The sequence below is a fragment of the Ascaphus truei genome, chromosome 21 (genome assembly GCF_040206685.1).
Source record: "Ascaphus truei isolate aAscTru1 chromosome 21, aAscTru1.hap1, whole genome shotgun sequence".
Classification (NCBI taxonomy): Eukaryota; Metazoa; Chordata; class Amphibia; order Anura; family Ascaphidae; genus Ascaphus; species Ascaphus truei.
In genome coordinates, this window is record NC_134503.1 from 13,782,501 (window position 1) to 13,802,861 (window position 20,361).

General features: G+C 41.8%; 1 protein-coding gene across 1 annotated transcript in view; it reads right to left on the reverse strand.

The window, feature by feature from the left end:
• Positions 1-16,456, reverse strand: part of CACNA1B (calcium voltage-gated channel subunit alpha1 B) — a 196,777-nt gene extending 180,321 nt beyond the window's left edge. The window contains exons 1-3 of the mRNA XM_075579527.1: positions 15,568-16,456; positions 13,164-13,269; positions 3,512-3,651 (exon numbers count right to left, since the gene is read on the reverse strand). Of these exons, the coding sequence (XP_075435642.1) occupies positions 3,512-3,651; positions 13,164-13,269; positions 15,568-15,827 (506 nt within the window). The 5' untranslated portion in view covers positions 15,828-16,456. The remainder of the gene's footprint in view (positions 1-3,511; positions 3,652-13,163; positions 13,270-15,567) is intronic.
• Positions 16,457-20,361: the final 3,905 nt, after the last annotated feature.

The window sequence follows — 20,361 nt, forward strand, 5'->3', positions numbered from 1 at the left end:
CTCTGACAGAAGAATGGTTAAAAATACACACTCCTGCAGATTAGCATAAGACCATATTAAGCAACTCATTGTTTCGGCACTGACAAGTGAGAACCTGTAATACCCAATGTAAACCGTGTAGGCAAATTCATGTAAATAGGCACATATAATTATAGCAGTGGGAGGAATGGTAAACCGTATAAGGTTGGTTATTACTTATACAGTAGCTTTGTAGCAAAAAGAAGAAAAGAAACTACAGTATCGCAAACTCCTCTGAGTCTGGGTAATGTTTGCTGTATGTCGTTGTCTCATGCCGAACAACGTCTTGCATAAACAATTCTTACACAAGACCCATATCAACTCAAAACTCAAACCCACCTCAACATATATAACTATGTCAAAAAGGAGAGCTACTGGGTTTGTGACAATGTATACAACAAAAGACTGAAAATCCCAATGCTACAGCCAACATGACCAATCATATTAGTGGTTTCCTACCATTTTTTGGTTAAGGAACCCTATGTGAAATTCTGAGAAACCTCCAACCCTCTCTAATGGCGCGTCTGAGATCAGATGCATTGTAAGGAACCCCAACACTCTCTAATAGCATGTCTGAGATCAGATGCATTGTAAGGGACCCCAACACTCTCTAATAGCGCGTTTGTGATCATATGCATTGTGAGGAACCCCAACCCTCTCTAATAGCATCTAAGATCAGATGCAATGTAAGGAACCCCAACCCTCTCTAATAGTGTGTTTGTGATCATATGCATTATAAGGAACCCCAACCCTCTCTAATAGCGCGTCTGAGCTCAGGTGCATTGTAAGGAACCCCAACCCTCTCTAATAGCGCGTTTGAGATCAGATGCATTGTAAGGAACCCCAACCCTCTCTAATAGCGCATCTGAGCTCAGATGCATTGTAAGGAACCCCAACACTCTCTAATAGCGCGTTTGTGATCATATGCATTGTAAGGAACCCCAATCCTCTCTAATAGCGTCTAAGATCAGATGCATTGTAAGGAACCCCAACCCTCTCTAATAGCGCGTCTGAGCTCAGATGCATTTTAAGGAACCCCAACCCTCTCTAATAGCGCGTCTGAGCTCAGATGCATTGTAAGGAACCCCAACCCTCTCTATTAGTGCGTCTGAGCTCAGATGCATTGTAAATTCTTCTGTATTTAGTACAATTTTAAAATGACCTGAACATTACAGTGAGCCCTTTAGGGATGCCCGGGGAACCCTAGGGCTCCTAGGAACCCCGGTTGAAAAACACGGAATCATAAAGTTAAATACTTATCTGTATCTCTTCTCATAAGCGAAGGTCACTTAGTTCAATTATTTGGTCAAAGTATTGTAAGCTTGCACACCACGTCACAACAAGTCCTAACACTTACAATAAAGAGGGCATACCTTGACGTGGGTTGCCAGCTTAATATGCTTTGGCCAAGAAATGTAACTAAATGACCTTCACTTATGAGACGAGATACTGATAAGTATTTCATGACATGATTTGTCATGTTGGACGTAGCAGTGGGATTTTCTTTTTTTTGTTATACAGGAGGGCCCCGGGTATACGGCGGGTTTTGTTCCAGAGGCCCGCCGTATAGTGAAAATCGCCGGAAAGCGGATCCGGCGATTTTCAGTGATTTTGCATGCGCAAATCGGCATTTTTTGCCGTTTTGCGCATGCGCGACCTATGGTCTGCGCGCGCAAACTACAGTATGCGCGCGCAAACTGCGGTCTGCGCATGCGCGCCGGGCGCACCCGTCCATTCTGCGCATTCGCGACTGAGGATCCAAGATGGCGGCCCCCTTCTCGGTGCCGCCATATCAGCGGATCGCCGAAAAGCGGGGCCCCGCTGTAATACATTTGTTAGGCCGAGCGTGACACGGACGTTGAACATTGAACAACAAGCGGTGACTAAATGTAAAAGAAAAGTCCCCCGCTGCTAAATGGTGGGGAGGGGGAGCGATACGCGTCGTATAATATATAAAAAGAATACTGGTGACCTGGATACAAGTCGGCGAGCATCGAACAATGAAAAGGAAAACCCATCAGTAAGGAAAGAAAAGAGAATCGCTGGAGCACTGCAGGCTATGTCAAGGAACTCTTCATCTTCATTCTTGTCAAAATACTTGCATAGCAGAAGAATAACGTTCGAGAAAACAGACATATACAAATGCCTTACTTTCTTTCCGTCCAGTGCACCAACGGCAGGATCCCTAATATATTGTTAGTTGACCTGGGGTGGGGAAAGCGGCGTAAGCAAGAGGCTGCGAGAGAGCCGGGGGGCCATGTGGTGCCCTAGCCCATTTCTCAAGGCGGGAGTGAGGTTGTTGAGGATCATCTAGGGTAGTGGTGGCCAACTTCAGTCCTCAAGGGCCACCGACAGGTCAGGTTTTTAAGATATCCCTGCTTCAGCTCAGGTGGCCCAATCAGTGGCTCAGTCAAAGACTGAGCCACCTGGGCTGAAGCAGGGATATCCTTAACACCTGACCTGTTGGCGGCCCTGGAGGACTGAAGTTGGCCACTCCTGATCTTGGCTGCAAATCACCTTCATAACCGACATCACTTCCTCTGGTGGGTCACAATGGTGTCGTGGGAAAGCACCTACTGTAGGCCGCAAAACGAATGTCGGCTCTCCTGCGGTGTCTTCGATTCGCGGCTCCCCCGCCACGAGAAGTCATGATGAGCTAACACTATATTGGAAATCCTGCCATGTGCTGGACTGGATGGAGAGAAAGTAAAGCATTTGCATAGGTCTGTTTTCTTGCAAGTGCATTTTCTGCTAAACAAGTATTTTTGCATCAATCAAGGTGGAGACGTCCTGATACAGCACCGATGTGCTCCAGCGATTCTTTTTTCTAACCTAGCTAAATGTGAAGCGGCAGCAGCACAGCAGAAACCAAAACAGATTGCAGACTAGCAGTTCCAATCCTCCTTGTTTTGGCTGCACACTCATTCAAGTGAAAAACGGTTAGGTGGCGTTAAGCTTAGCACCGCTTATTAAACATGTGCCAAAGTGATATTGTTGCATCCACTGTGGACATGACATCTGTATAGCACATGTAAAAGCAGCAATTCATTAACATGTTGCAATATAAAGCAATATAAAGCACTACTGACTAAAAACACAGGTCTGAGGCCTAAAACTTCCACTGCTTAGGAAATTAGTAACCATAAATATATTGTTGCCTTCCTTTCAGCCGCTGGACCCCACTGCCTGTACCGACCACTATCCGGCCACGGGATAAGAATCTCTTGGGAGAGGTCATCGCATTAAACCAGCATGATATATTTCACATTGATCTGGGTGCTCTAAATCATATTTTCCTAAATAGAAAAGCTTTGCGGATGGAAGGATGTGCAGACACTCGGTTTACAGAGCTGCATTTTCACTAGAGATTAAGGATGAGAAATAATGTTTTCTTCACCAACATGAAATTCAGCTGGAACTCCTCTGGCAATCAAAGCGTGCGTAGGGTCTGTTCACATTCGACTCGTGAGACCAGAAGAAGGCTTTAACTTACCCTGTCAGCACCACCACAAAGTCCATTACATTCCAGCCGTTGCGGAGGTAGGATCCTTTATGGAAGGCGAACCCCAGGGCAATGATCTTGATGCCAGCCTCGAAGCAGAATATCCCAATGAAATATGGCTCTGTGTCATCCTACAACCAAAACAGGGGAAAAAAATGTCAGTGCTGGATTTACAGACTCCTTCAACCTGGGATATTCATTAGTAAAACAATTCTGATAGTCGTCTACAAAGACATATATAAGTCTACATAGTAACAACGTCTAGAAAGACAGACACGGGTCTATGTAGCAACACATAGACAAACTTCCATCTCATTTTCATTTTAATACTGTTACTGCATCAAATGTAAGAAGCATGCTAATAAATGTAAAAAGCAACTGTTTTTAATTTGATGTAGATTAATAGTGAGAGGAGTTCATATCAATCAGACCTGACTAAGTTCTTCATGCTGTGAAACAGGTGCAAACAATGACGGTACGAGACCGCCGTTTGATATAATTCTATATAACACGTGTCATATAACTGCCTAGATTGCACGTTGACACACACAGGGCACCAAAGGTGCCAAGTGTTTCATACATTGATGATAATAGATAGATTCTCAAAATGCCTCTCTTTGGTATCCATTTCTTACAGTGTCCAGATTGGAAACTGGTGCAACCATCAGTACCAGATGAATCCATCAAAAAATCCTGCAAAAAGCATTTAGGTTTTTTTTGTTTCTTTTTAAACATCACTATTGAAATTATACTTAATTTAATGGAGAATTTTTAACATCAATCTTACCATGTGTGGACTGTCAGTGGTAATCTGTTTCTATGGGAATGCATGCCAGTCCATATGGAGTCATGGATACTATTTCTAATGAACACCATGCTGTAATAGTTGGAGAGGATGACATGATGATGGGTTTCTAAAGGATCCACATTTGACCTTAGACCTAGTGAAATTAACATGTGCTTAAAAATATATTTATTTTATTGAGAGCGAAGGAAAAACACGCCATTGCCTGACTGGTTTCAGCTATCAACAAGTTAATCATTATTGGACCAGATTTCCATCTTACAGACTGATAAATATCCCCCTAATTAATGGCAACATGGCCTAGCTACATGGACTATAATATCTTGTGGGCATTTACTGCTGCTGGGCATAGGATGCTTTGGCATCCTTTCTTTTGGTTTACCTATAAGGATTGATGATCAATGGCTAAGAGTCTTGCAATGGTCAATGGTTAGACAAATCCCTTACATGGCGTATGGTTAACAATAAATTTGTTAGCATCACTTGTCATTTTTATAAGCTTCCTAAAACCGAACTGAAGTGCAAGAATAAAATATCATGATGTCATCAACTCTGTGTCACATGAAATATCACTGCTTACTATAGCCAAGTATGGAAAGGCGTTGGGTTACCATGAAAACCCATGTAACATTGTGATCAATCCTTGTACTCATACCATTAGTTGGCAAGGATACTAGTTGAGAGAATTTACTTCTGTGAAAATGTAGCTCAAAGATTCCTCTAATAGACAAGCTCAATACACGGATTGGACACTCTCAGCATGAGCCATCGGGGAAATATTGTTTTAGCAATGTGGTTCAGTATGGCTGTTTGGTATTTAAGACACTGACATTTTCATATCAATTGATCCTAATGGGCTATGTATGTAGTTGCTCTGTACTGTTCTGTATTTTCTTGCATATTATTTCATATTAATAAATTATACTTTATCTTTCTATGTACAAGTCCCTTTACAATGCAGTTAAAGTCAAAGATAATCAATGTCATAAAGAGCTTTCAATATAATTTAAGCCTGATACACAGGGAGATCAAGTTGTTTTTGGACCTGAATCTCAATTGGGATCTTACAGTAAGGCCAAATGATGCACGTTTACCACCAAGCCCCCTAGAGTATTCTAATGTATGGCATGAACATACATCTCAACAAAGCAAAGGACACAATGCTTTTCTAAAAGCATGGACAAGTAAGATGGGAACATAGAAACATAGAAGCTGGCAGCAGTTAAGGGCCACTTGGCCATTGTGCACTTACCCCATGGAATATTGAATTTAGTTGCTGCATTTTCTCCAACCTACTCTACTGAATGGTAATTCCATGCATTCGACACCACTTTTATTAAGGGTTACTTTCTTAGGTGGTCCTTTGGTTTAATGACCATCAAACTATTCTTGCAAAATTCAGGAGATATCTGCACTATTGGTGATTGAGGCTCAATTGGAAAGCTAATAGTAATTATTATTTTTTTCTCTACACTTCATTCTGATTAGATAGCTAGAAGCTATACGATACTTATATTATTACCTTGAGTATCAAGGCTTAGTGATTCCCTGTTAGTTGGGTAAGCCTGTGGTATTGGTTCCATTCTGACTGTCTGTAATAAAGGCCAAGATAATGTCTCTGCCCAAATCAGATTGTGAGCTTTTTTGGACAAGTGCCTAATTGTGTTATACCTTATTCAACTGGACTTTTGCATTAATTGGCATGATACCTTGCCATCTACAATTGGTAATGCCCTAATCTCTATGGCGGTTATTCATGAAACTGTGATAGTGCTGATCGGGGCACTACGGCCTTGATCAGCACTATTGTCATTGAATAAATAACCCCCTATGTTTGCACTCTGACACTACCCACATGTTTACTTACGAACATGACTGCATGGGACATGTGATGCTAGCCTGTGGATGCTTATGTTGGAGAAAAGGAAAACGTAACAGAGGCTGCCATATTAAATGTGACCAACGGAAAATGTATATGTTGTGGGGGTCGGGGGGTGGGGGAGGTCTTGGTTTAAATGCTTTTATTCAAACGTGCAGTGATGCGATGAGTACAAGAAAGAGAAATTAATAATGAAAGCTGTAGAGGGAGGGAGTGCTTCCCTAACTCTATCGCTGTCACAGGTGACTGCTGCCCACTGCTCATCGCTCCGGCCGGAAGGGGTTAATAAATTCATTGGCTCATTATGAAATGTTTATTGCCTTGCCACGCCATTCTTGTTCCTCTTGCAACAAAAGGGGTTAATGCAATTTGCGGCTCCGTTGAAAGGAAAGCCTCTGTAAGAGGTTCAGGCCTGATGGGAAAAGGCCGCTTTGTTCTAGAGGAACTTTATATCAGAAGGTAATTTGCGACTGATTTAAGTGGCTGTGGCTGGGATGAAACCCACAAGCTATTAGCCAAAGAAGGAGAAGAAATAAAAGATAGCTTTTATGTTCAGAACAGGACCTCAGGTGTTCACAAGCATAACTACAAGTGATTAGAGGCTCTAGCAGTCTTATACAATTGATAAGAATAGGTAGTGCGATCATTCGGGGTTAAAATATGGAGCGGCTTGGGCCTCTTGGTTCTGACATGCTGGTATATGTCTGTATTTAGATTCAAATATTCCAAACGTTGTGATATATACTATGTTAAAACGGATGTTTAATATATTGTATATGTGCAAATGCTGTACCCTTCCCTCCACCCCTACCTCCCCCCTCTGTGATTTCACCCAATTATATGCATCAATGTACCCCACTCCTTTTTCTTTTGTGTACCCCCCCCCTTCAAAAACCCTGCAAAAAGATTAATAAAAATGTAAGTAATATATATATATATATATATATATATATATCACACCAATGATAAAGGCATACTTTAAAATGCTCTTTTATAGCATTATGTATATATTGGGGTTTATTCATATAGCCGCTGAAAGGGTATTGGATAACCAATTGAATGGTCCCAGTGGGTCCTACTGGAGAAAGTCAATGCAGATATTGGTTTCAACCAGATAATGGTTTCCTTAGGGCTCAGAAGTCTATTTGGCTTGGGCTGGGCTTTTATTCATTTACTGCCACCTACTGAGACTTAGCATTGTGCTGCATGTCCCTCTGGTAGTGGAGGGGATAATAGGTTTATGCGACAGGTGTGAATACAATTGCATGTTTGAGCATTATTAAAAATATTAATTCTGCGTTGTGGAAGCCTATGGCTCACTGAGCTGCTAGTAAAGACGCTGACTCTGAAAACACCACCTCGGAATGTGAATCAGGGGGAACCTGGTTACAATCCCGGTGTCAGCTCCTTGTGACCCTGGGCAAGTCACTTTATCTCCCTGTGCCTCAGGCACCAAACACATAGATTGTACGCTCTACGGGGCAGCGACTCGTGCCTGCCATATCGATGTACAGTGCTGCTTACACTGTCAGCGCTATACAAAGGAAAAAAGAAAATTATTGTAGGGGTTTAAGATAGGTCTGAATTATTCCATTATAGTCGGTTATGCTAACCTGATATATATATATATATAGAGAGAGACAGGCCATCAAAACTAAAGGTAAAACTGCTGTGTTGGGTCAGTTTAACCCTTTCCTTGCTAGAAGGGCTGGCAACATCCTGCCTCGGCGGTTCAGCTGGCAGGGAAGATTACATTCCTAAACATGAGTCAGGAGCTGGCAGATGACAGCCTATCAGAGCTCCCACTTCTACCCGCCCAGCGCCATTCAGAGTGTCCCCCAGCAGGGGCTCGAGGGCTAAGCCAATTAATGGTGAAACACTCTCCCGGTAACAAGCTAGAGATTTGGGGGTGTCCCCGGCTCCTTTATGCAAAGCTCGCGGATTGTTCTCGGCAAGAGCGGAGCTGACAATTGCTAATTAAAAGGGAAAAAAAAGATTTGAGTTGCCACACTCGGAGATATTTAACATGCAATGCCTACGTGGCTGATCAACCCCCTCAGTGCCAGAGTAGAACAATTGGAGCTTTCCCCATTTAGAAACTATTAATAGCAAATACAAACCACTGGGCCCACCTAATCTGCTCCTTTCTCCCAGCTGCCGTAAAGACAGCAGGCCACCTTTACTAAGCGGTGGTAAGCCCTAAAGCACATTCCACCCAATTAACTGAGCCGAAAGATGCCTTACGACACCCCGGTTTAGTGAAAATAGCCCTTAGTACCCATTTAATCACCAAATTAAGGTCTATCCTAATCAGCATTCAATTTCACGCCCCTACACCCTCTGCTGTAAGACCATTCCATGTAGCCACTATTCCTTTAAGCCAGATAAGTACTTCCTCACTTTATTTGCTGCCCTTAACCTTCTAGAATCAGAGCATGCTCCCTTGTTGTAACATTCCCGGTACTCCCTTATGTTAATCACGGGGATGGTGCTACAAGGTTTCGAAAAAGCGGATCGTCGCACATCGGGTGTGCAACATTCATTTGGAAAAGCGCAGAGAACTTTCTCTGCATCGTGGTAGTTAAACACAGGCCCTTTTTAGCTAACGCTGTGACATCTCACACAGAAAAACGAAAGCATGGATTTTCGACCGCTCTATCCATTGTCTTGTCTGTATCTCTGTCACATACACCCACATTTTAGGTTAACTGATTCTTGTGAAAGCAGAGAGAAAAAAAGATGCAGGGCAGCACCTAAAGTCCTTGGTTTGAGCTTTGTGAGTTGTGTTAGATATGTAGCAATTAAAGAAGATAATGTAACATTCCATTTAAACAGTGTTTCAAATTCGGTTTTGACCGCAATCCATCTCGGAGGTAGCCAACTTCAGTCCTCAAGAGCCACCAACAGCTCAGGTTTTCAGGATATCCCTGCTTCAGCACAGGTGGCTCAATCTGTGGCTCAGTCGAAGCCATCTGTGCTGAAGCTGGAGCTGATTGAGCGACCTGTGCTCATGCAGGGACTGATTGAGCCACCTGTGCTGAAGCAAGGACTGATTGAGCCACCTGTGCTGAAGCAAGGACTGATTGAGACACCTGTGCTGAAGCAGGGACTGATTGAGCCACCTTTGCTGAAGCAGGGACGGATTATGATATCATCTTCAGTATAAAAGTGATAGGGAACATGGGAAAAGGCAGTGACAGAGTACATGACGGGGGTGGCCAACTCCAGTCCTTGCTTCAGCACAGGTGGTTCAATCAGTCCCAGCTTTAGCACAAGTGGCTCAATCAGTCCCTGCTTCAGTACAGGTTGCGCAATCAGAGGCTTTGCCTGAGACACCTGTGCTGAAGCTGGGATATCCTGAAAACCTGATCTTTTAGGGGGGGGGAGGCTTGAGGACTGGAGTTGAGGACCCCTGCATTAAGGGGTTAACTGCCCCTTGTCTTATTTATTAAGGAACTACATTCTGTCACCCTTTGTATTCTTCACTGCTTATCCAGTGGGTTAAATAAAGTCTACATCTGCAACTGTTGGAGCTCCTACAATTTCTCAGCCCATATACAAAAATGAGGAAAATGTAGTTAAACTAAGACATGGAATCCTGGCTTTATTTCCTCTTCCACTATTTTCTTTTCCCTTTCTGTCATTGTGGAGCCGGTAGTTTTCTAGTTTGCAGACATTTGATGTAAAATAATGTCTCCGTGGTGAATGTAATTTTTTTTTTTAATTTTTAATTATTTATTTATTTTTATTCTATGGACTCATTTGGACTCATATGGACTCATTTAAGACGTCAACGCTAAAATCCCTACTGCCTTGTTTCCTGATTCGTAGCAGCACAAACATACGCATTCCTTTTAGAATGAACAGTAAAGATAATGATGCCCCTCTATAAAGCATTAGTAAGACCACACCTTGAATATGGAGTACAATTTTGGCCACCAGTCCATAGAAAAGACATTCTGGAACTAGAGAAAGTGCAGAGAAGAGCCACCAAATTAAAGGGGATGGATAATCTGACTTATTAGGAGAGGCTAGCAAAATTCGATTTGCTTACATTAGACAAGAGGCGATATGATAACTATATACAAATATAGTCGGGGACAGTATAAGTAGCTTTCAAAAGATCTATTCATCCCAAGGGCAGTACAAAGCACTCGGGATCGTCCCATAAGGTTGGAGGAAAGGAGATTTCACCAGCAACAAAGAAAATGATTCTTTACAATAAGGGCAGTTAAAATGTGGAATTCATTACCCATGGAGACTGTGATGGCAGATACAATAGATAAGTTAAAAAAAAAAAGACTGGACATCTTTTTTAGAAAGGAAAGGTATACAGGGACATCCCTAATAAGTAAACATGGGAAGGATGATGATCCAGTGAGTAATCTGATTGCCAATGTTTGGAAGGAATTTATTTTTCCCCTTATGAGATATCATTAAATGATGTGTCACTGGGGTTTTTTGTTTGCCTTCCTATGGCTGAATATACAGTAAATACAAATATAGGATACAGTATCTGTCGTCTAAATATTGCATAGGTTGAACTTGATGGACGTATATCTTTTTTCAACCTCATCTACTATGTAGCTATGAATATGCATTGGATAGGTTGTGATACTTCCTGTATTTATTAGTATACAGTATTATTGATTAAAGGGTGACTCTATGGGCCCTATTTACTAAACCATTTTATCTACAGCCCACTCACAGAACCGTTACAGCCCACTCACAGAACCATTACAGCCCACTCACAGAACCGTTACAGCCCACTCATAGAACCGTTACAGCCCACTCACAGAACCGTTACAGCCCACTCACAGAACCGTTACAGCCCACTCACAGAACCGTTACAGCCCACTCACAGAACCGTTACAGCCCACTCACAATGGCAGACATATGGGCTTCATGTTATTGGGATCAGTCTTTTAGTTCCTACACTATTCTTCTGCATTGATCATATGATTAAAGATGGGCACATTTTGGGGCGGATTTTGATCCACCGTGGATCGGCCAGTCCCTTTGGCCCGCAGATTTTGGCGAATCAATCTCAAAAAGGGAGATTTGATTTTTTTTTTTTTTTACATTTTTTCTTATCATTGACAATCCAATCCACCGATTGGATTCTTAAAATCCACCCGTGTATTGTATCCAATGGCGGTTTTTGATTCATCCTCACGGATTGAAAAAGGCACAATCCGACGACGGATTTTACACCGCGGAATGGAAATCTCACAAAACGGATTTTGACAGTTTCGCCGTCTCTACATATTACGACAAAAAAATGTGTCAAGTAGTCAATCAATACAGGTCCAAAAAGTCCTTCCCCGCCCCTCTATATTAATTCTAGTGTTGGTTGTTGAACCTTAATTGGAAGATTGAGAAAAAAAAATATTCTATAAGTAAATGCTCTCAATTTATTGATGAGGTAAACCAGGGGTGTGCAAAGTTCTCTCCCTGCGCCCCCCTACCTGCTCTCCTCCACTGCTTCCCCCCCTCCCGGCTCGTCTCCGGGATCATATGACGTTGCGGGGTCATGTGATGTCACGTTGCCATGGTAACGCGTCGCCAAAGACTCCACCAAGAAGTTTTAGTCAAGGTATAAGATGTTACAGAAGCCTCACGCGGCCCCCCAGCATTTAATTTACATGCCTTGGCGGAGAGCGTGGGACCTCTGTAACCACCATGCCCCCTGGAAATGTCACGCCCCCCACTTTGCGCACCCCTGATCTAAACTATATTTATGAGTCACACTGGCCCTGATCAGAGGTAACAAGTTTCAGCATTTTAAAACGTTCACATTTGTAGGAGAGAATTCATGTTCTTGATGACTGTGACACAGGAATGTTAATAAGGTGTCAAAAAGCAAATTTATATTGTACGTTGACTGGGGCAGAGAAGATCTGAGTCTTCATTACTCTTGCATGTGCAACAGTAACATCTATAACTGGCATTCCAGAATCCCAACATTATTTTGTTCTGAAGAAAATACCTTTAACACTCTCAGTACTGGAAGGACCAGCAATGCGTTGATTTTCTTCCAACATTGAAGTGGTGGAAGCTCTTGTACAAACATTTATTAACACTTTTGACTTGGTTCAATAAAAGCCATATACAAAATTAACCATACTACTTCCTTGTATCCCCATATGAAGATTGTGTCTTCTTCATTGAATGTTTTAGACTTCCACACCAAAATGATTTTTCCCAAGATCAACGGTGACAACCACAATGGCCTTAGTGCCTTTTTAGTCATATCATAGTATTTAAGAGGGCTTAATTGTAGGGTTGTTTACATGCAAATACATCTCAAACCCTGGGGCAGGGTGGGCAACACTAGTCCTCAAGGGCCACCACCAGGTCAGGTTTTCAGGATATCTCTGCTTCAGCACAGTTGGCTCAGTCATAATGACTGAGCCACTGATTGAGCCCCCTGTGCTGAAGCAGGCATATCCTGAAAACCTCACCTGTTGGTGGCCCTTGAGGAATGGAGTTGCCCACCCCTGCCCTAGGGAAATTGGAGCTAATGGAAACGTACTCTTGCACACTGGCTTCTCATTTGCTGGACCCTCCAGCAAAACCACAATTAACCATATGCAATCTTAGCACGCTCAGCATAATTAACCCCTTAGTGCCACAATATTCTGCAGTGTATTACAATGTAATGTTTACTAGGCCGCGATTATGAATGGGGTTATGACTTTATCCCCTTTACAGGTAACACAAAAATAACAGACTTCTTAGAAAATAATAGGTTAAAAAATAAGGACTCTTGTGGCTACTGAAGAAAATGTGCTCATTCTGTGTCCTATGCATAACCTGTAGGCTGGGAGGGTGAGATTGCTCATTTTCATTGTGTACAGTGTGCCTCTGAAATGATCCTTCTAGCTAGCAGCACATCCCAGCTAGTCGGACTCTGCTAGCAACCCAAAGAGCAGGCTGCAATGATGGTTTATACTCACCAGCCGTTCTGACATGTCCGTTTTGTCGTGCTCAGGCAAGTGCTGTTCCAGAGCCAAAACAATACAATTGGCAATGATGGTTGCTAAAATCATATATTCAAATGGAGTACAGAGGGTTAAGGAAATCAACTGAAATTGCCAAAAAAGTCAACGGACATTACAATAAATAAATATATATATATATATATATATATATATATATATATACATATACATATTATACACACATCACACGTGGTCAATATGGTCATATGGTCAATCTGACACTCTGAACTAAATGGACTTTAGTCTACAAATGTCAGGGTCATAATAATAAGTTGCTTAGCAACACCGTTCCCTTTTCTTGGTGACACACAGTATGGTGTAGGGTTTTCTGGACCTCTGAAATTAGTTACTAGAGTGCTCATCTACAAATGATCAATTCTCCATAAATGAAAGATGGGAAGAGATGTTCAAGGTTTTCTTCTGTGGGCCACAAACCTTCGACCCCACCCTAAATGAGTCTTCCTTAATTTACGCACAGAAACAAAATCAAATTCAGCGCCAACAGAGGTTATTGTGACGGCAACCCTTATTTAATTGGAAATTATCCTAATTTTCACTCGTGAAAAAAATAATAGCATTGGCAGTTTCTTCAAATGTTGGCTACTAGTCATAACTAAGAATAATTAGCATGACACCGTGGGGTTTGATTGAGGAACTATTTTTTAATAAAGCTACATTAATAATAAAGGCAGCCTTTTGGTTTCAGCATTTGAAGATACCTTGTCATTACAATAAGGTTTTTGTTTTTTAATTTAGCTTTTCATTTGATTTCTAAGGTAATATGAGCGGTAGATTACTTTAAAAAAAAGAAACAAACAAACAAAGAAGCCTTAAAAACACGACTATTAAGGTGGGTTATCCCACAAAATAAATGATCTTTTGGACATTATCCCAATAAGTGTGGAAGGTTGAACCAATGGGTATATTACCAAATATTGGTAATACCCGTGCAAAGGCAATAAATTTGAATCATTTTGATGGTTAACTTAGCTGCTGGTTCTCTTTAGGATATATACTGGTACATTACGCAGGCCAAATAGTTCAGCACCATGGATAGAGAAAAGCAGATCCTTCTTCTACATTATGCTGGTTTCACACCCAAGGGAATTGCCAGGCAGTACATGGAATAATGACCCCACCCCCTACTCCAAACACACCTCACTATTATTCATCATCTTCATATATTCCATGTAATATGATGTATTTTCTCACTTTTGTTTCCAATGATGGACTTTTTATTTTGGGAAGTTGTTGGGTGACTAGCACCTTTGATTAATATACGATGAGTACTTTTGTGACTCACTGGTATCTTTCTGTAATTCTATTTTTGGGACCCCTTCCACTACCGTTGATTAGTAGTAACCTCACTTATCGAGTTTCCTATTGACCTTGTTGTACTAAGGTGAAACCCTCATACCCATAACTTCAATCCCAAATAGTTTGCACCACTCACAAAAATCTATTATTTTAACGTGTTTACTACCTGCTTTTTACAAAGGGCTATATGTTTGATCAGCCTTTTGTTCATGGAAGAAAGGTTTCCATGTTACCCACTGGATTTAGTACAGACCCAGCATATGGTTCAGTTTGGTTATCAAATAAAACAATGACGGAGAGCAAAGTCAATTTGGACCAGGGTTATGGGTTTCCTCTTGTGCATTTAAATACATTAGAGAGAGGGGGTGTAATTGCCTTTCGTGTAAATGCAAAGCAGTGCTTGCTGATGAACACAGAGGGGTTGCTAGGCTTCTATGAGGAGGCCTCACTGCTCATACTAAAGAATCAATAGGTGTGTGATTTCATAAGGGAAAGAAAACAACAGGCTCCCCAGAGATAAGCACAGCTAAGCAGTCCTATTGAAACATAGCAGCCAACACACACCCAAAGACATCCTGGGGACTAGCCTTACAATGAGATTATGGTTGTATACCTTTCACAGAGGGATCTGCTGAAATAAAAAGCTGTCACACAGACCCTTCCCCCTCAGCCACCATACATAAAAGGGGCTTATTTATGCAATTCATACACCCAATTCCACTGTATATGAAACCTCTGCCTGTAACAATGCCTAGAGCCACGGGCATAGTTATGGTCCTGCTAAAAATGGAAATGTACCAAAATCAGACCTGATTTTCAGTCTTGGTTGAATGGTACCTTACACAATCCATAACATTCAGACAGCCCAATTAGCAATATGCTTCAATTAAACAGGCTAAATGGGATGACAACTGAAAATATTCTATCTATGACACTTTTCACATATACACTCGCTAATATCCAACAAATACCCAATGCCATACTTGTCTAGAAAACCACACATACAGTATGTGAGACACATGCAGACAGACAGAAAGGATATGGCCATTCTGTGATCCTTTTGGCATATTTCCGTATGATATTATCTTCACTAAAGATGAACAGGGATCTGTTGACAGTGAAGCAGTTCTGTTTGACTGGGATGGGGTTGTAAAGAGCCATAGTCCGAGCACGCTGAGCCATGGACTGCTTATACATCCGTGGGCCGGGCTGGGGACCACCTTGCCGGCTACTGCCCCTTCCAGCTGCCCCTGGCACTCCGGTTCCATAACGGGTGGGCAGATCATCTCCAAATCGAGCCATTCTAAAGATTCACAGGACCAAGTGTTAAAATCCAAACTGCCAGCCAAGGTTGGTGGGTGTAGACACATCCCCATACACAGCAGTCCTCCTGAAAGCTCACACTTTGATTCCTTTCATAAGAGATAATCACCAAGCTAATACTGCTGAGCAGAGCAGGCTCCCCACTGGATGCAAGAAGAAAAGGGAGAGAAGAAAAGACATACAGTGATACTCAGGATCTCTCAACTTGAACCAGGAGGTTTGGGTTCCTTGATTAAATGTGAGATCTTTTTTTGCCCCCCTCTTCAAAATGATCCTTAAAATGTGAAAGGAATCACTGTAAAATATGAAAAAATCACACACTGGTAAGAAAAGCAAAGAAGCATGTGAGTCTTGTTCTTTCCCGTTCCCTGTCTCATTTGATTGCTGATGTGTCTCTGCCCATTGGGAATGCCCTCTCTGCTCCAGCGACCGCTTCTAGCACAGGAAACGGAGCTGGTCCCTGCACAGACAGTTACCAGATAAAGACAGTAACCAGTTTGTGAACCTCAGCCCCCTATAAGAGGCAAGACATGTGACTCCCATCAGCCAATCAGCTGTGGACTCCACCTTGCCCAACAACCCCTGGAATAAGCAAAAGATTCCTCTCTAGGCATCTACTGCAACCCCCCACCCGCCAAGTAAAATCCAATTCAAAAGGGAATTCATGTACCTCTTTCAAAGCACCAAGCCCCCAACTCAATGCTAAACCATGGATCTGTGCTCCTCTCCCAGAAGAAAAACATGCACAATGAATAACTGCATAGAGGCAAGTATTGGAAGAGTTAATTAGATATTCCCTCCCCCTCTCTTCGCCTCTAGACACAGAAATCTCTGGCACAAGCTTGCCTGGTCATGGAGGAAGCTCATTTATTTGATGGGTTATTGACTAATCTGTGCCTCCCATCCCGGGGTCCAACCAAGGCAGGAGGGATGGGGCATATAGGGAGAAGATATGAAACCCTTCATTGAAACCATAGAAAGAAATACCTGGGCGGAGCATGGCCTCTGCTGGGAGCTGTCCAGCTGCTGAGAGCTCCTGAATTGTGTCAGCTCTAAGAAACGACCGAGTAGTCATTAGTGTCAGCGCAACGACTGGCTCAGGGAAACGCCTGTGGTGGGTTTTTTTTATTCATAGCGCCTGGTAATAAAACACTAAGCCAGCATGGATCTGCAATTAGCACAGGATCTCATATACTGGAGATAGCAATTTGTGGCTCTGTTGTGACAGATCGGAATTAGGGGGTGAGGAGATAGTTGGATGTTAATTTCGTTGCCTTCCCATTGGTGATAAAATAAGCCTGCACTGTGAATCCATGCTATATTAACCGGGGATGGAGCTAGCCCATGGAGAAAGTGATGTACAGTATACACGTGTTTGATATCTGGCAATTGGAAGGGATTTTAAACTGCACATTAAAGAAAAATACTTTATTTCGGGGTGGTTTGGTGAATGGGCGCCAGAAAGAAGAGGCCCTGGTGATATCATTAAGGCTAGACTCTACCCAGCTATGAGATGCATATGGTGGCTGAAGATGTGTAACTGCGTTAGGAATCAGTTGAGTTTCGTATAAGAAACTGGTGATATGAAATGAATAGGATAGTGATAAAGTATCCCTCCCTCTCTCTTAAACTTGGCCATTCCCCCATCATCTTTGGGAAGGCTGGAACCCCTAGTAAGATTTATTAAAGGGGAAAGAGATAGAAGGGAGATGGATACCAGGTATGGAAGGTAAAATGAGTGTGGGGGCAAAGGATACAGTATCTTAACACAGAACATACGCAGGTCTTGCAATGAGAGTCATGTGTCTATGGATGATAAAAGCAGGGCTAAGTGTGACTAAGACGCAATATCCCCATACATGTTTAACCCCAAATGTAACTTAATTATGAAGAAGCTATTGTTCAAACCAATGGAGATATTACATTAGTTTAAACACATTGATTATGGTAAAAAAAATGATGTTAAATAATACATATCAATTGTACTCTGAAATAAGATACTGTACACTATTCCAAAATATATATATATATATATATATATATATATATATATATATATATATATATATATACACACATATATATATATATATATACACACATATATATATATATATATATATATATATATATATATATATATATCCATTTTTAGTGTGCCATCGCTGTCTTTTTCTTTCTTAATTTATATGTGAAAATGGTCCCCTCCCCTCTCCATCTCTGCACCATACAGTTTATCTCTGCTTTACATCAATGTGCTATGTCTACTGTATGCTACTAATGTCAAAGTACCTTCTCTGTCTCTTACTATAACATAACAGGTGGGTCCCACTAACTTTATAACACCATAAACTAATTCATGGTTTCAATTTAAAACAACTGAAAAACAAACATTTGTTTAAAATTAACATGCAGAATGGGCTCTCCTGTAAGTTATGAATGGAAAATAATTTGTAATATAATGTTTGCATTATATTAGCTCTCCTTTTGACACATATAAATAAGTGTATACACACACACACACACACACACACACACACACACACATACATACACACATAATATATATATATATATATATATAATGTGGTATGTTTTGGGGTTTCTTGAGCTTGCTGGGATTCTGTGCGTTTACATCACCCCTTCATCACCTCTTGCATCATAAACTATTATTTACATATTTACATATATAAGCTCAATACTCAAATACAAAGAGTTGTAAAATAATAATAACAATTTCATATAGCACTTTTCTCCACAATTACAGTATAGTGCACAGTACACAGCACATATGGATGAGTAAGAGTAAGTAAATCTCTGATTTTGGTGCCTGAGGCACAGGGAGATAAAGTATCTCCCCCAAGATCACATGAGCTAACACCACGAATTGAACCAGGCTCCTGATTCAAACTCAGTGTCATTGTTTACAGTCAGTGTCTTTTCTCACTGAGCTGCTCCTTCTATGCAAGTTTCTGTGTGCTATCAAAGAACGCAATATAAAACACTCTTTCCTAAATAAATGTAACCATAGTAAATGCAAAGATGTCTCCGCTTTGGTTTGAGTGGAAATTAACCCTTTCACTGCCAAAGGGGCTTGTCGCGTGTTGCAAGCCAGCAAGATTGTCTTTTCAAAATGAACTCTGAATGGGAGAGTGCTTGTTATTGAAGTGCTTTCTCTAACACGAGCCCCCCATCCCTTGTCAGAAGGCAGATGTAGATGTGGGGAAGGAGGATTTGCCGGTGCAAGCTCTTGTTTAACACAGTAACATCAGACAAAAGGGAGTACCTAGAGTAAATCAAACCCCTTCCGAGTCTTAGCTCACAAATTAACTTTAAGAAATACTTACATGGTGTCACATTTTTGTAAAAATAGGATCAAGCACCAAGATTTAACCCCTTAAGAATGTCACTAATGTCACTGCCATTAGTTCAATTTGGCCCTGGGAAGGACTGCACCATTAACAAAGAAACATAGACATTTTCGACAGAAAGTGTCGGCTCCTTTCGACCTTAGGTAAGTCACTTTATCTCCCTGTGCCTCAGGCACCCAAAAAAATTAACGTAGACTGTAAGCTCTGCGGGGCAGGGACTTGTGTCTGCAAAATGTCTCTGTAAAGCGCTACGTAAAACTAGCAGCGCTATACAAGAACAAACAATTATTATTATGGCTATGCGTGTTTAAAAAAAAATAAGAGTTAGGGGAGCTATTCATTAAACTGAGATAGTGACTTTAATGGCAGCTTCCGTGCGATATTGCCCTGGTCTGTGATTAATGAATATCCCCTTTAGTGGCAATGGTTGGGATAAATCCGCACCACCCCCCACCTCACTCCCCAGGAATCTCTGAACCAGCTCTGGAGTTTGAAGTGCATTGCAAAGCCCTTCTTGCAGCAAGAGGTAACAGTACATATACAATCTAAGGCGTGAGAATGTGATGCCACAAAGATCCTGGGCAGCTTATTGCAGAGTCGGCACTTTCCTTGATTTATGAAGCTTAGCGCAGTATCAGCAGCAGCTGTAGCGCCTTGGAGGCATGTGAGAAAAAAACTGGGGCAGAACCACCTTGGGGAGAGGGGCATCCAAGAGGAGGGGGGACGTTTACATTCAAATCCACACTTCACTAACTACTTTGCTGCTGTAGAGAGTGGCGGAATCGGAGATTTGGACGCGGACGTTGTGCAGCGATCAAATCTCCGATGGTGTTTGCCCACCGAGGGACCCTTTCCCTTCACTGCTGGACTCTCAGCCGCCGGCCGTTTCACCAATAAGGTCAGTTAATTTAAGGGGTTTTAGCGGTTAGGATAAGGGTATTAAGGTAAGAGGTTACATTTTTAGCCTAAGGGGTGGCATTAGTATTAGGGTTTTTATAGAAAGGGGTTAAGGTTTTTAGGGTATGGGGCTTAGATGAAGGGGTTTTAGGGTAAGGGATATTGTTAAGATTAGGGGTTTTTAAAGGTAAGATTAGGGGTTTACTTAATGGCAAAATGGCCGTCGAACAGATGTCTCTGCAGCG